General features: G+C 36.3%; 1 protein-coding gene across 1 annotated transcript in view; it reads right to left on the reverse strand.

Moving 5' to 3' along the window:
* LOC150081312 (condensin-2 complex subunit G2-like) overlaps positions 1-15,833 on the reverse strand; it is a 162,876-nt gene that overhangs the window by 13,329 nt on the left and 133,714 nt on the right. Inside the window, exons 12-13 of the mRNA XM_090380160.1 lie at positions 11,627-11,869; positions 4,250-4,426 (exon numbers count right to left, since the gene is read on the reverse strand). Coding sequence (XP_090236286.1) covers positions 4,250-4,426; positions 11,627-11,869 — 420 coding nt within the window. The remainder of the gene's footprint in view (positions 1-4,249; positions 4,427-11,626; positions 11,870-15,833) is intronic.

Genomic DNA, 15,833 nt, shown 5'->3' on the forward strand with positions numbered 1-15,833 from the left:
TCACAGAACATGAAGACTTCCAAGTATTGCCCTGACCTCCAAATTCCCCATCGAGCATCTGTAGCTTGTGTTGGAACAGCAACTCCGATCTGCAGCCTCTCAACCACAGACCTTAAAGGAGTTAAAGGATCTGCTGGTTACGTGTTGGTACCAGATATCACAAGACACACATTTAGAAATCTTGTAGCATATGTCTCACCAGGTACGAGCTGTTTAGGCTGCACGTGGAAGACTAACATCATATTAGGTAGGTGGTCATAATGTTTTGGCTTATTGGTGTATATTGCAATACAATACAGGGTATCCACAAACCTGAAACCACTTCCAGGAGATAAAGTAAGGTGTCACATTAAGGTCACCCAAAAACTAATTCATCTGCCCACATGTAACATGTCCATAAATTGTGTGTGTTCTCTGATCAATTTGCCTGTTTTGCTGGACAAAAAACAAGTTTCCGGGAGGGAAAAACCTTACTATCCACACCTGACATTAACTAATTCAGTCATGAAGTGAAAAAAAGCCCATAAAAGTTCTTCACATCATGACAGGATTTGAACCCAGACATTTTCCGCCCAGTGTGGGGAGGGAGGATAGTGATTATAGCCACTGTACTACCCGTGCAGATGACTTCCAGGCAATAGAAGATATCTTCAAGTTTTTATTTGCCAACCAGAAAATATGCATGATGCAGTAGATGGTAATATAATTGCAAAACTGTAATCATGGCCAAATTTATAACCCCAAGAAGGCATAATGCTTATTTTGATTCAACAAACTACAGTCTGCTGCTATTGTCGTGTAAATTTCAAACATGGTTTAAAAAGAAACCACCAAGTAGACCCACAGTTCTGCAATGCAAGATGATGATGATGATGATGGTGACTTGATTTTCAAACAAGGTGGAGCTCTCCCACATTACCATAAAGAAGCTTGTGCATACCTGAATGCAGTATTTCCTGGGAAGCAGATTGGAAGAGGACCAATTTTGTGTCCCGTCTGATTCTCCTCTGTTAGATTTTATTCTCCAGGGGATTCACGAAAGACCGGGCATGTTCTACCTATGCTAGGAACCATGGAACTTAAACAACATATCTGTGAAACAACCAGCTGTGCTGAATGGGTATTTAGTGCTGAATATGGAAGAAATTGGATTATATACATGAAACATTTTCAGAGTACCCACAGGTACACAATGAACACCTCTAATTAAAGCTTGAAGATATCCTCTATCACCAGCACATAGTTTAAGGCTTGTATCATGCACCTTAATCACACAATAATGTTTTAGTTTTGTAAAAGAAGGTTGTATATGTACATAACTTCTTTGAGAGACCCTGATAGCCCATGGCTATCCATGGGTATCACCTATTTTGACTTAATAAATAGATTTTAATAACAATAATAAGTGATCAGTAAGACCTGAAACAGGCTGTAATAGCAGTGTCTCATCTTTTAAATAAGATTAGCCATTTGGTGATGTAATTTGTTTGAAAGCAGCACAATACTCAAGCAATTTGCAGTGAAGAAGTTTTCTCTGCATGAGCACTAAGGCCATTGAGATATTCAGTGCAACCTGCTGGCTACAAAAATATATAAGTGGACAAAATAGTCCTGATAATAACAATATTCCAAATATCTGAGTATCCATAAACAAAACAATAGATTCAAGCAGTAGAAAAGCCAGAAATGTTTTTGCAGTTTTTAAAAACAAGAACTATAAAGTGTAGCACTGCTTCAAATTTGTCAAGAGATATCAATATTTTTCAAACTGAACAACCATTGTTCAGGTTTCTGATGAAATTATGCAAACACTGTGGCTAGAGAGTGTGCAGTCAATAAGGTAGTTACTTTTCATTGATGCTGTACCACATAGCAGCATCGGTTAAAAGTAAAATAGCTTGCTGATTTTGATTTTGGTGAACTACGCTGTCCGAAATGACAAGATGTGAGTATCACATCTCACTTAAGGTGTGTCAATGACCTTTCTTGTTCACTGTATTACTGCATTATTTATTAATTTGTGCTGGGTCCATCTCCTAAGGCCATTGAGACTACGCCTCTCTCTCTCCTGCCGACACAGTAAGTATGTCAAATTTTGTTCTCACTACATATACTGGTTTTTCAAGAAATAATTTTTTAAAGTGATTTTAAAATTTACAGTGTATAAAAAATAAATAATTTTACTCTTTTTAGTATCTAAAAATCCACTCTAGTATTATCATGTGGAATCAAAATCACATTATGTTATGCAAATATCTGGTGTAGACCACTACACATTATCTCACTATGATAATTACTGAACACATTCACTTTTACAGAGATGCAATTAGTACATACAGCAAAACAATTTCTGTATTGTTTTCATATATACCTGAATGCCTTATCAAAATGAAATATGGACATGGAGAAAGAGAGATAAGAAAAAGATAGAAGTGGCAGAAAGAGGGTATCGAGACCCTATGCTGGACATTCACAATTAGAAAACACCACCATTCACAATAATTTAACAATAGTAAAAACAAGCAAGATGAAATCATTACCTATAAAGATAGGTGATATCACCTGGAAAGAACGGTGGACAGCAGATATTGTAAAATAGCCATATACAGTATTATAAATTCCAAGGATCCAGGTCAAGAGGTAGGCTGAGTAGGAGATGGACTGAGGTTACATTTGAGGGCTTTGAAAGGTACAGGTGAATTCCAGTGCTGTCTAACACAATCCTATACAAGCCAAATTTACAATATACATGAAGCAGTCCCGAGTTGTCCCAATATCGTTTATATTTTGTCCTATCATCTTGAAACAAGATATCAATTATAAGCACCACTCACTTAGAACTCGTGTCTGTAGCTGAATCAAAATCAAATTTTCAGTGCAAATGAAGGGGATCTTAAGGTACCGCGATGGGGAATTTTAATCTGCCATCTACTGAATAAAAGTGAAATAAGTTCCATTAGTTCTACTTAGAATGTCTTAATTTTTTAATTAAGTTCTTTTAATCCAAAGGCATAAACTAATTACTAAATTTATTGAGTACAAAGGGTTGGGTTGGATTGTTTTAGATGAATACTGAGGGCAATTCAATTTACCAGTTTTTTAGGATGTAAAACCCTACACAGTCACCAAATAGACCACTGCTCAAAAAAAACTCTTCAGATATTCTATCACCGATGAAAATAAATCATAACAGTCTGAGTTCGATTCCATTACTTTAGCAATGGGAATCAAACCCAAACTTTTCCTAACAGAAGAAAGTGGATAGCTCTACTGCCATGGAGGACTCAGGCATACAGCAGATCAAAATTATTTGCTTGGGGTTATTTATGCATTTGTTTGAAAGCAGCACAATACTCAAGCAATTTGCAGTGAAGGGTTTTCTCTGTGTGAGCACTAAGGGCATTGAGATATTCAGTGCAATCTGTTGGCTGAAAAAATATTAAGTGGACAGAACAGTCCTTATAGTAAAAGTATTCCAAATATCTTTTATTAAGGTATAAAAAGTGAAGGATAATTAAAAGAGAGATCCAATGGTTTACATAATTTTTCTACTGTTTGCTTTTGTAAGATTTTTACGTAAGAAAGAAACTTATGATTATTTCTCAACAGGATATTCAACAGCAATTCAAACAAACAGATTGCACCAAGCATTTGTCATAGGTCTAAGAATCGCCTCATCCTTTTATGTGTTTTTTTCAGTTATGTGTTTATGTGTTTTTTTCAGTTATGTGGTTATGTGTTTTTTTCAGTTATGTGTTTATGTGTTTTTTTCAGTTATGTGTTTATGTGTTTTTTTCAGTTATGTGTTTATGTGTTTTTTTCATGGATGCTAGCAGAGGTTAAAAAGCATAGGAACTGCTATTGTTTCATGTTTTGCAGCAGAACCAGCTCCATCTTTTTGATGAGTTGTTAAATACGCTGAACAAATGACATCACTACAAAGTTATTCTGCTGTGTGACACTACTGTGTATCACCAGTATATCTTTTATCAAGAGATACTGGTGATTTCTAATGACAACTTCCAAACAAAACAATAAAAATGGAGAATTTGTTTGATGTGAACTGATATGCCATCCTTCAAAAAATTAAACAATAGCTTTAGCTATTTTATAATTTTTTGAATTATAAGCATTTTAAATGTAATGCATAAAATACTCAGATTTGTAATACACAAAATTACATAAATATTTTGTTTGAAAAGTTAAAAAAAATTTTAAATTAACATAAAGAATCACTCTTCATTTGCACCTTAGTATTTTCAAGAATTGTCCATAGCTCATTAACTGAAGAGAAATGAGATTCTAGCAAAAGTGCTTGACTAGCAGCTTCATTTGTGATAGCTTCAAGATAACGGACTGCCAGAAAAGGCTTTGGTTTCTCCCGTTCAAATTTGACTCTTTTCTTGGATTGAGGGTTAACATGCACCTAGAAAATATAGTTCATGTATTTTTTGTTTATATATTTAGTATATATAGTTTATATAAAGAAATATAAGGACTCATTAACTTAACAAAATTTTTAAAAATTTTTGCATAAAGAATTATATATAAAGCATTTAAGTCCATATTACAGGTTTGAATGCTTCAGACAGAAGAATAAGAATACTGAAAACAGCTAAGTAAAGTGCACAGTAATATGTGATTTCGTAGATATTAAAAGAAGAGAAATGGTTTATGAAAGATCACTAATTGAAATTATAAAGTAATTGACATTTAATTCTGCAAGGATTTCAGCTTAATTATGAGACTTATTTAATACTGAGTGTGTTCTATTACACTTATTGACTAATGATTAAATGAAATAACTCATACTCGACTACCTCTGACAACCTTGTTCTCACAATGATAATGTTTCAAAACCAATTTTGGAGTTCATTATTAAGTCTTGAAAAAGCTCCTTTCAGCTGTACTGCATGTGTGCTGAATTTGGTCACTTAACCCACTGAATATTTTACATGCAGGGTTGACTTACACAATTACATGGTTGATAAAGGTCAGATAAACTTGAAGCTCTTATGTCTATTTTATTGTTTAAGATTTCATGCTTTTATAGTAAATAGTATCTTTCTATTTTGGTTATCTTATATTTCAGAGATTCAATAAAGTTTTAAATTTTTATCTCATATTTAGTGTGCTACAAAATAGAAAGATGACTATATAAAGTAATTATATAAAGTAATTGCCACTTGCAGTAATTTCAAGGTCAGTCTTGTTCTAGTAATTAAGATGAATAGAAGTGTGTTGTATTGTGTCGGTATAGTAATGGCTGACCATTATATAGAGAAAATAATTAATATAAAATTTTGTCTGAAGTCTATAAGTGAGACATTTATAAATATAAAGAAACTTATAGGGATGATATAATGTCATGATGATGCTGCATGAACCAGTCACTATACATAATAGGTGAAACTGTTGAAAAGGTCGGATTTGGCTCATTCAGATAGAACTGTGAGAATGAATTGTTGATTAAATTTCAAGAAAGAAGCAGTTAGACTCATTCTGACAGAAAATTTTAATATGAGGAAAGTTTTGCAAAGATTGTGCCATGCATTTTGAATGGTGAAGAAAAGTAGTGAAGACTTGATATTTGTTCTGATCTCTCAAGGAAGATAAAATAATAATAATAATAATTGGAAAAAAGAATGCATTTTTGAGGAAAACAGTAACCGATTATCAGACATCGTATTTCCAGTACGACCTGGAAACATCAGTGGAAAACTTCAACATCCTTGAAACCAATGAAAGCACACATGTCAAAATGTTAGTAAAGACAGTGTTCCGTCTTACAACACATTAGCACTAAAGACCTTAAGAGTAAGAGATCTGCAGATTTGCTTAACAAGCACAGAATACTGGAAAAAAGTTGTGAGTTAGGGTTACATTTGAAAGTGTCTGCAATTCTTCCCAGACACGATAGGAGGGAGTATATGATGAGGGCCTTGTCAATCAATTTGGCCCTGGAGAGATTGCACAAGGCTCAAGGGGTAGAATGTTTTTCAGCGTGGTCTGTGCTTACTAACAGGAGAGACAGGGATAGGAACCGCTTAAATAGAAAGGGTGCAAAAATATCTGCTAATGCCATGGAGGCAGTGTTAGGTGGGTTGGAAAATTGCAAGATTGGGGGAGAATACACAGACTAAAAGATTAACGGTAGCTGCGGGCAGAGGTGAAAGTGATTCTTACACTGCTTCTATTGTAATGAGCAGCAGTCTAGAGAGCAAGTTGCTGGGGACTTCAAGAGCTGCTGGGAGTCACCACGGAACAAGTAAATACACGGGCTGTGTTAGGGTAACTAAGAGTAAGAACAAGTGCATGTACACTTGCATGTACACTAATGCTAGAAGTATAGTAAATAAAATTGATGAATTTGAAGTGCTGATCAAGACATCAAAGGCAGATATTGTTGGGATATCAGAGACATGGTGTCACACAGATATAAGCAGTCCAGAATTAGAAATTAGGGAGTACAATGTGTACAGAAAGGACAGACAAGGTAGGAAGGGAGAAGGGTTATACTGTTAGTTAAGAAACACAAAATGTAAGGAAGTGCATCCAGATGACACGGGTGGACAGTGCAATGTTTAGTCTTTTTGGTGTGACATAAATACTGGGAAAGGGAAAATGAGAGTAGGAGCATGTTATAGGCCTAATGACTCTGATGAGTACAATGAACAGTTGTGCAGAAAAATAAAACAGGCCAGTAAATCAGAATGTTTTGTAATGGGGGATTTTAACTTTCCAGATATGGACTGGAACTTGTGGGTTGGTCACTCGCAAGCTAGCAAGACTTTTGTGGATTTATTGGAGGATTGTTTTCTACAGCAACATGTTCGAGGGACAACTAGAGGGAGTAATACCCTTGATCTGATTATCAGCAGTGATGATGCATGCATGCATTAGAAATTTGCAGATAAAGGAACCACTAGGTGACAGTGATCACAGTGTACTGATGTGGGATTTACTTAAAGATGTAACTGCCATCAAGGGTAAAGGGAAGGGTTTTTGTTTTCGTAAAGGTGACTACAGTGGTCTCAGATAGTTTTTAAATTCTATACAGTGGGATCAACTGATGATGTTACCAACGGTGAATTCTAAATGGGAAACCTTCAGGACTTAATCTTGGAGGCTACTAGGCTTTTCATACCAACTAAAAAATGCTGTTTAATGTTCAGGCCTAAATGGATTTTGGATGAATTAATGAGGCTCGTGGCAGAAAAGAAAAATGCACGAGATGCATATAAATTATCAGGCAACACAGAAGCCTATGGCAGATATAAGCTAGTCTGTAATCAAATCACAAAGGAGGTTAGGCAGGTGAAGGCAGATTAAGAGAAAATCTTTGGCAAAGGACGCAAAAATAAAACAGCAAAGAGTTCTTTACTTATGTAAACTCTAGAAGGAAGAGGATGAATCAGATTGGTCCACTTAACATAGATGGTTTGACTATTGATAATCCTGCTCAAGTAACTGATAAACTGAATGAATATTTTTCATCTGCATTCATACATGAGGAGTTATTCAAGGAGGGGAATGCCAGCAGTTTATAAAATTCTAACAGGGAGATAAGTGAATTTGTAATAATTGAGAGCACAAAGTGGAGGAGAAATTGTTGAAGTTAAACATAAAAAAGGCACCTGAGGCAGATGGAATCTATCCAGTTATAATGAAGGAGGCAGCAAGGGAAGTAAGCAAACCCTTAGCCATAATTATGGAAGCATCCTTAGAGTCAGGGGAGGTCCCCATGGACTGGAGATGTGCAAATGTATCCCCAATTCACAAGGGTAGGGGGTTCAAAAGGTGACACAAATAATTATGGACCTTTTTGTTTAACTTCTGTTCTGGGGGAAAATAATGGAGTCATTGTTTCAGGAGGTGATACAGGATCACCTAGACAAGCAACACAGCAGTAATAGTTCAGACACAGCATGGGTTTGTAAAGGGGAAGTCTTGTCTGACCGATTTGATTGGATACTACGATGTGGTCACAAAGGAACTGGCTGCAAAAAATAATTTTGATATCATATACTTGTATTTCAGGAAAGCTTCTGATACTGTTGCGCATGGGGGACTGCTGTACAAATTGGAATGGCATGGCCTTAAGGGCAAGTTACTGCAATGGATAAGGGAATGATTGAGTGGGAGACAGCAGAGAGTGGTAATAAATGTACACTGCTCTATGTGGATTAATGTTATTAGCGGAGTCCCCCAGGGTTCGGTGCTGGGCCCATTGTTGTTTTGTGTATTTATCAATGATATCGATGAAGGTATATCAGGCTTTATGTTCAAGTTTGCAGATGATACAAAGGTTGGCAGGGTTGTTAATGACAGTAAAGACAGTATGCTACTGCAACAGGATCTAGAAAAGTGGCAACTGAAGTTGAGAAGTGGCAACTGAAGTTTAACATTGACAAATGCAAAGTACTCCATATGGGTAGCAGTAACCCAAGAGAAATGTACCAACTGTGTGGTACTACACTCAGGGAGGTGGAGAATGAAAAAGAACTGAGGGTAATTTTGCAGTCAGATATGAAGTTCTTTGAGCAGTGCAGATGGGCTCCCAGAGCAGGCGATGGAGTTTTGTCAATGATATATAGGAATTTTTCTAGCAGAGACAAGGAGGTGATTATCCCTTTGTATAAGGCAATGGTCAAGCCACACCTTGAGTACTGTATACAGGTCTGGAGGCCTCATTTTAGAAAGGATATAGAGTTTCTAGAATGAGTGCAGAGAAGGGCAACAAGATTAGTGAGAGGAACAAAGGGGTGCGTTTATGAAGAAAGGCTTAAGTTCTGCAAGTTGCAGCATCTGGAAACTAGGCACCTGCAGGGTGATCTGATCGAGGTGTATAAGGTCTTGACTGGTTTGAGCAGGCTCAATGCTGACAGTATACTTCTGCTTGCTCAGATTAAGAACCTGAGGGGGCATAGATTGAAATTGAGGAAAGACAGTTGCAGAATGGATGTGCGGAAGTTTGTCTTTAGCCAGCGGGTCATTGACTGCTGGAACATATTTCCATCTGTTGTTGTGGAAATTGATAGCTTAAATAAATTTAAGGTTGAACCAGGTTGAACTAGACAAACATTTGGAGTGACTTGATGGCTGAAATGGGAAGCGTTTTTTTTTTTTGGCTGCTGCTGTATAAGCTTGCTTTCTTGCATCATATGCCTCAACTAAAAATTCACCCTTAGAGGATAAAGATCACCATGAAGGATATTCTAAAAAATATGACATAGAAAGATGTTTGAAATCGATTGAAAACAAGTTAAGTAATATAGATAGTGCATCACATTTCAGGCATTAACTGAATTTTTGTTTTCTGTGATTACCAGAAGTGAAAAGTAAATAACTAATTAACTTATTCCCAATTAAGCAACTATCTAATAATACATTTAAAAGTAATTCTATTCACTTCACTGTACATACTTCAACATAGTATTCACTCAACATTTTGTAAAACTTTTCCTTTCTATGAATCTGTCATATTGCCCATTCATTCCTCCAATAAGCACACAGCAACAAACACAATACTGAGTGCTTCAGCTACAATACAGTATACTGAAAGGTTCTGTGATATATATATGAAAAAAAAAAAATAATAATAATAATAATAATTTTAATGAAATTTGGGATGGCTTGACAAACCTTTCTAAAAGAGGCAAATAAAAAAATTTCGTGAAAATCCATCCGTTGGGAGTCAAGTTGTTATTCTTGCAGATGAATGGAGAAGTGAAAGTGTATTAATGTCTAACGGCACCAGGGGCTTTCCCCATCTCCGCATTGCTTTCATTGTGGGTGTACCAGTTCACTGGGAAATGCCAGAGATTTAAAAGTGTGTGGGCTTTGTATCTGTGTGATATCGTGTACATTGTTCATCTGGTCGTTTAGCCGCTGGACCCCTGCTTAGGCCCAATGTTGCCCCACTTTTGAACTGTGGAGGCAGACCAGGAACCCAGTAGACTCATTTACTCTGGCAGGTCCTGCTGCGTAGTTTCCTGAGATTTCGGCGGCTAGGACCTAAAAAAAAAAATAATAACTAATCGATTGCGCGATGGTGGTGTTGCTTGAATTTGAAAAGGCCAAAATATGGGCAAAAGGTGATTTGACATGCTTAAATTTAGGTGTGTGGGGATTTCGCTAGCGTACAGATGGAGAGTTAAGAATGGGGGGGGGGAGGCAGAAGTATGGGGCCAATATAGAAGGTGGCCCCAGATTTCAGTGGGGCAGGTCCATGCACCACTAGAGAAGAAAAGTGGGGGTAGTGAGGAGATGAATGGAGAGCAGACATGATGAAGACAATAGACACTTTATGTATATGCAAATTTGCCAAAAAAGGACTTCCAAAAATGTTCAAAAAAGTTCACAGCCACTTGAAGTGGAAATATTAATTTGGATGTTCAAGTTCACATATCTATTAAAAATGTCTCATTGCATTATAATTACACCTCATGTAGCAGTTTTATATGAATCAAAAAATCACTTTCATTTTATGTAGACACTCTCCTTGAATTATGCAAGTGATATTGTCATAAAAAAAAACTTGGATTATAGAGAATAATTGGCTTATGAATGAGAGTCTGAAATAATGAATAAAAAGATGTTCTTTTGATGGTAATCCTAGACAAAAAGATTGCTAAAACATACCACAGTACTCTAGTAACAGATGGGTTTCAGGGTTGAAAAGCATAAATGTATATGATTAAGTAAATATAAGAATTATAATATAAGTAATTAGGATAAGTGAGATCGGCGGCGGTGCTTCCCACTTGTCTTGCTTAACTGGTAGTCAAAACATTTGAAACTAAAAGAAATAAAAGGTTTTAAAGATTTTAAATGGAAATGAATTTCATTGAAATTAGAGTTACCAATCACTAGAAAACCATTAGAATCATTAACTCAAGTAAAGTAATTGCTATGCACACTAGGTTTCCCATTGGTGATAAAAGTCATTTACCTATTATTCCCTTGTATAACTGCCTACTATTCTCTTGTATCAGGTGCCTCCGTAGCCAGGTGGGCAGGAGCAGCAGTGCGTAGCACACGCTTCTTGATTAGACCGGGGTTCGAGCCCGTGACCACCAAATACGGAGGATGCGGAAAGGTCAGGGAATGACCACCGCATATCCCCAGAGCAATATGGCCTTAGTTGCTAATGCTCCTAAAAACTAAATAACAAACAAACAAACAAACATCTCTTGTATCAGCAGAGATCAAGTCATTCCTATGAGGTACTGGAATCTCTTGGGTGTAAGACAATACTTATATTATCTTACACCTGAGAGAGATACTCTTCAATATTTTAGATGTTTAGATTAACTTTTAATGCCTCTTGTCTGGCCGGAATTACCCAGGGATATTAGTTTGTGGGAAGCGTTATCATGATATTTTAATTTGTGAGAAGTGTTATTTTGATATATTAGTTTGTGAAAAGATATTTAAAATGATTTTTAATACTTTTCATCTTGAAGCTTTACCCAAGGATATTAGTTTGTGGCAAGAGGCATTAAAAGATAATCTAAACATCTAAAATATCTCCATTTTCATATCACAGAAAGCTACAAAATTTATTCATTTATTAGATAGGCTAATTACTAGAACATAATTATCAAATGAAAATGGTGTTCACCTTATGAAATGGAGTTCTTCTTTCAGGAAATATTCCACCTTTTAACCATTCTGTTACAAATTCTAAAATGCTTGATAAATATCCATGATTGCAGAGACACAGCAGCAAATTATAAAAATCAGAGCTGGGACAGTTCTCAGGAAGTTTCTTTAAATGGGATAAACAATGGCCTGAAAGTGTTGGAACACTTGTCGAAGGTAGAAAACTAAGCAAATACATGACTGACTCCCAAATTTCAGTATTCTAAAATAACCAATAGAAAGATTAATAAAAGCACAAAAATATACAAAAATGTTGTTTTTAATTTAACTATTACCATAGTTAAATTAAAACAGCTAGCAATATATAAGAACAGACAGATAATAATTAATATATAGGTCAGGCAATTTCTAGCTGATGTTAAAATTAATGATAAATATACTGGATGAAATCCTTATTTCCAAGATAAAGGCAAACAAATTTTCAATATGAAGTTTTTCAACTTACAGTGGTGGGCAAAAAAACTGCATCACCTTAAAAAAGAGTAACATTTGTAATGAAACGTATAAGATATTGTTTGATTACAATCATTTTGCTTGTTGTAAAGGTATTGCACCAGATAACACTTCTATTGCATCAGACAGTAATTGCAAGGTATTGCACCCAACCGTTTCTATAAATATGGCATTGGAAGGGTATACACGCTCATTAGTATCCTGTTTTGCAGAGGTGTAAGCATGGCTCCATATGTTCAGTTGACACCAAGAAAAAAAGTGTAGCTGTTGCTCTGTCCCAGGAAGGGCTTTCTATGCATGCTATCACTGATAAAATAGGCTACCACCAGTCAACAGTATACTGAGTGCTGAAATTAAAGCGTGAAACCGGTGATGTGAAGAAAAGACCTGGATCTGGCCGTAAGAGAGTGACTATGCCTCCCCAAGATCAATATTTGAAATGGCTATGCCTTCGTAATCGCCATGCTAGTGCTCCTGATCTAAAACTGGACTTTGAGATGGCCTCTGGTGTTGAAATAAGTGCATGAACTATCCAAAAACGGCTTTCGGAATGTGGTCTGCATGCCTATCAGCCCAAGAAGAAGCCTTTGTTGACTCAACAAATGAGGAAGAAGCAACTTGCTTGGGCTAAAATGCATGTTTCATGGACAAAAGAGCAACAGGACACCGTCATCTTTTCTGATGAATCGAAATTCAACCTGCATGGCTCGGATGGGAAGCGATATGTCAGAAGACGAAAATCAGAGGCATACCATCCTGACTGCATAAAAAACAGTAGCATCCCATCCCATGATCTGGGGTGCATAACAAGCAAAGGGGTAGGGAAAATTAAATTTATTATTTATTAAGTTTATTAAGAACAGTGAATGCAGAAACCTACACTGCTATCTTGGAGGAGTGCCTGAAACCTGTTATTAGGGATCACCACACAGATGTCCGAAACTGCATTTTTAAACAGGACTCAGTACCTTGCCACACAGCAAAATTGGTAAGTTTTATGCTATTTAGATTTAATGATGAGTTTGTCTTCTTGTCTCACAAGGCTTAAAACATACTTACCTCAGAAATGCTGGCATTACAGTGTCAGACTGGCCCGGCAACAGTGCAGATTTGAATCCTATTGAAAATTTCTGGTACATAATGTCGTTGGCTCAGAAGAAGCCAACAAGTAAGATTCAGCTGCAGGAGAGCATTGTAAGGGTGTGGTACCACGAAATTGGGCAACCGTATATCCAGAAGTTGATTAACTCTATGCCAGATCGTTGCAAGGCTGTAATTGCAGCTCGAGGAGGAACAACAAAATATTGAGGACTTATTTTGCTGATTTACAGTACATAATACTATTACGTTAACTTGTCATTTCAGTTTGTACATTAAAATGTAATAAAATGTATGTCTGGTTGTCATGACTGTATTTGCATGATTTCTCATATTTCCATTAATTACGCATTTTATCCTTTGAGAAGATATTTAGGGCAATTAAGCATATCAGGTGGAGTCTTTTTATTGGATTTCATTCACAGTGATATATATATCCCATCTAACGAATGCATTTCGAACATTTCCGCAACCCACAATGCAGTGCAAAACATTATTTGCAAAATTCACAAGTGATGCAGTTTTTTTGTATGCCACTGTATATTCTTACATTTAAATATTACACTGCCAAACCTCTTTAAGCTACAACAACTTGGACACTTGGTCATTTCTCATGCTGTGGCTGCCACATGAGAAATGAGAAAGACAATCTTGCAGTGGAGATAGTGAGAAGTTAGCTAAATGCTATGACACTGATTTGAGTAAAGCAAACTTTAATTTTCATTTTATTCTAATTATAATATGAAGATGTCGCAAAAGTTTTCACCTCCTTCTCTACAATTTTCCAGCATGCTTGGTGGATTAGATTACAGTGAAAAATTAAAACAACAAAAGAGAAATATCTCAACACACAGACATCTAACAGAGAGCTAGAGGAAAAAAAAAAAAAAGTACATTACCATCCCCTATGTCCCCCAAATTAGTGAACATATTAAAAGCACAGCCAAAAAATATGGGCTATACACCAGGTTTACAAGAACTAACACCATTAAAAATATGGTAAAAAACCCCTCTCCCACTTGGCCCTTGATGAAGATATCTACATGAACAACTCCAGAACATACACCTCAATAATACTGATCTGTTAATTTCATTTGACGAAAGGAAAAAAAAAAACAGGGCCAGACAGTCACAGAGGCATATTATGCAGACCTTGTGAGGCATTTGTGTAAAAACATCAAAGATGTTTTCATGGAAATGCCTCACAAAACGGCAAGGAAAACTCGAAGGAATCTTGTTCCACCAAGGCAACACACCTGCTCACAAGTCTATCATTATCATGGCTGCCCTGCATGAGTGCAATTTTGAAGCCTTGCATTCTCCCATATTCACTAGCTCTAGCACCATTGGACTTTCACTTATTTCCTAATTTTAAAAAATACCTAGTTAGCTTCTATTTTTCCAATATAGTGACATCATTGCTGCAGTGAATGCATTCCTGGAGACCTAGGAGAAAATTCTTCACGGCTGGAATCAATGCACTGCAGAATTGGTGGCAAAAGTGTATTGCTCTGTTGAACAATAATATGTTACCAGACTCCTCAAATAAACCCTTCATACTCAGGCTGTGAATTTTTTAAATGCCCTCGTATGTCTCAGTTAGCTTTATAATATCCGTGTTATTTGACTTGAGAAGCTCAGATTCATTCATTTTGTTTATAAAATTCTAAGCATTACTATATAAACTGGCTAAATTTTGTGTTTACTATGCTGATGCATCCTTTATTGATACTTATGTTTTTTCACTCAAATTACCAATATTGGTAATTTGAAGTTCAACTGAAAATTTTAACATACCACAAACAAATTTGCATATTAACATAATTTCTACTCCCTTTCTCCACAAAAAATTTTATTAAAAATCTTAATCCTAAGGTTCTTTACTATGAGGTCCTTTCCTCGGGTTCTTTAAAGGCAGGGGCATTGGTGTCTCACTGAACTGTAACTTTCTCTCTCTCATCTAAACTACATGAGTTATTCTACCACTATTTAAACTCTTCAGCTTTATTCTACTTTGTGTAATTTGAGGTTGTGCACAAATATTCTCAAGGAGAATGCAAGTGTAACCTTGGCTAATACCACTATCTTTCCAGTGATTCCCCTAATGCCCCTTCCAATTAGCAGTTTCTCTGACCTTAAGGCCTCTTGTGGTAAGGACCACTGACCTTTGCACCTCGTCCTCACTTCAAATGAATTCCATCTTTACTTGCACCTTGCCCCTCCATTCGTTTCTGGGCAAAATTGAAAAGCACAATAACATTTTGATCTATTAGCATTAGCAAGGGCACATGATGATGCAAGAAAGCAAGCTTATATATCATCAGCCAGGAAAAAAAAAAAAAAAAAAAAAAAAAAAACGTTATTTCACCTATCCCCTCGCTCCAAATGTTTGTCAAGTTCTGCCTTGAATCTATTTAAGCTATCAACTTTTACGACAGATGGAAGTTTGTTCCAGCAATCAACCACCTGCTGGCTAAAGGCAAACTTCTGCACATCTATCCTACAACCATCTTTCCTCAATTTCAATTTATGCCCTCTCAAGGTGATTATTCTGGGCAAGAGGAAGAATCCCATCAGCATTGAGCATGCTCAAACCGTTCAAGGCTTTATACACC

This window comes from Mastigoproctus giganteus, chromosome 8, assembly GCF_048544385.1.
Source record: "Mastigoproctus giganteus isolate SK-2022 chromosome 8, ASM4854438v1, whole genome shotgun sequence".
Taxonomy (NCBI): Eukaryota; Metazoa; Arthropoda; class Arachnida; order Uropygi; family Thelyphonidae; genus Mastigoproctus; species Mastigoproctus giganteus.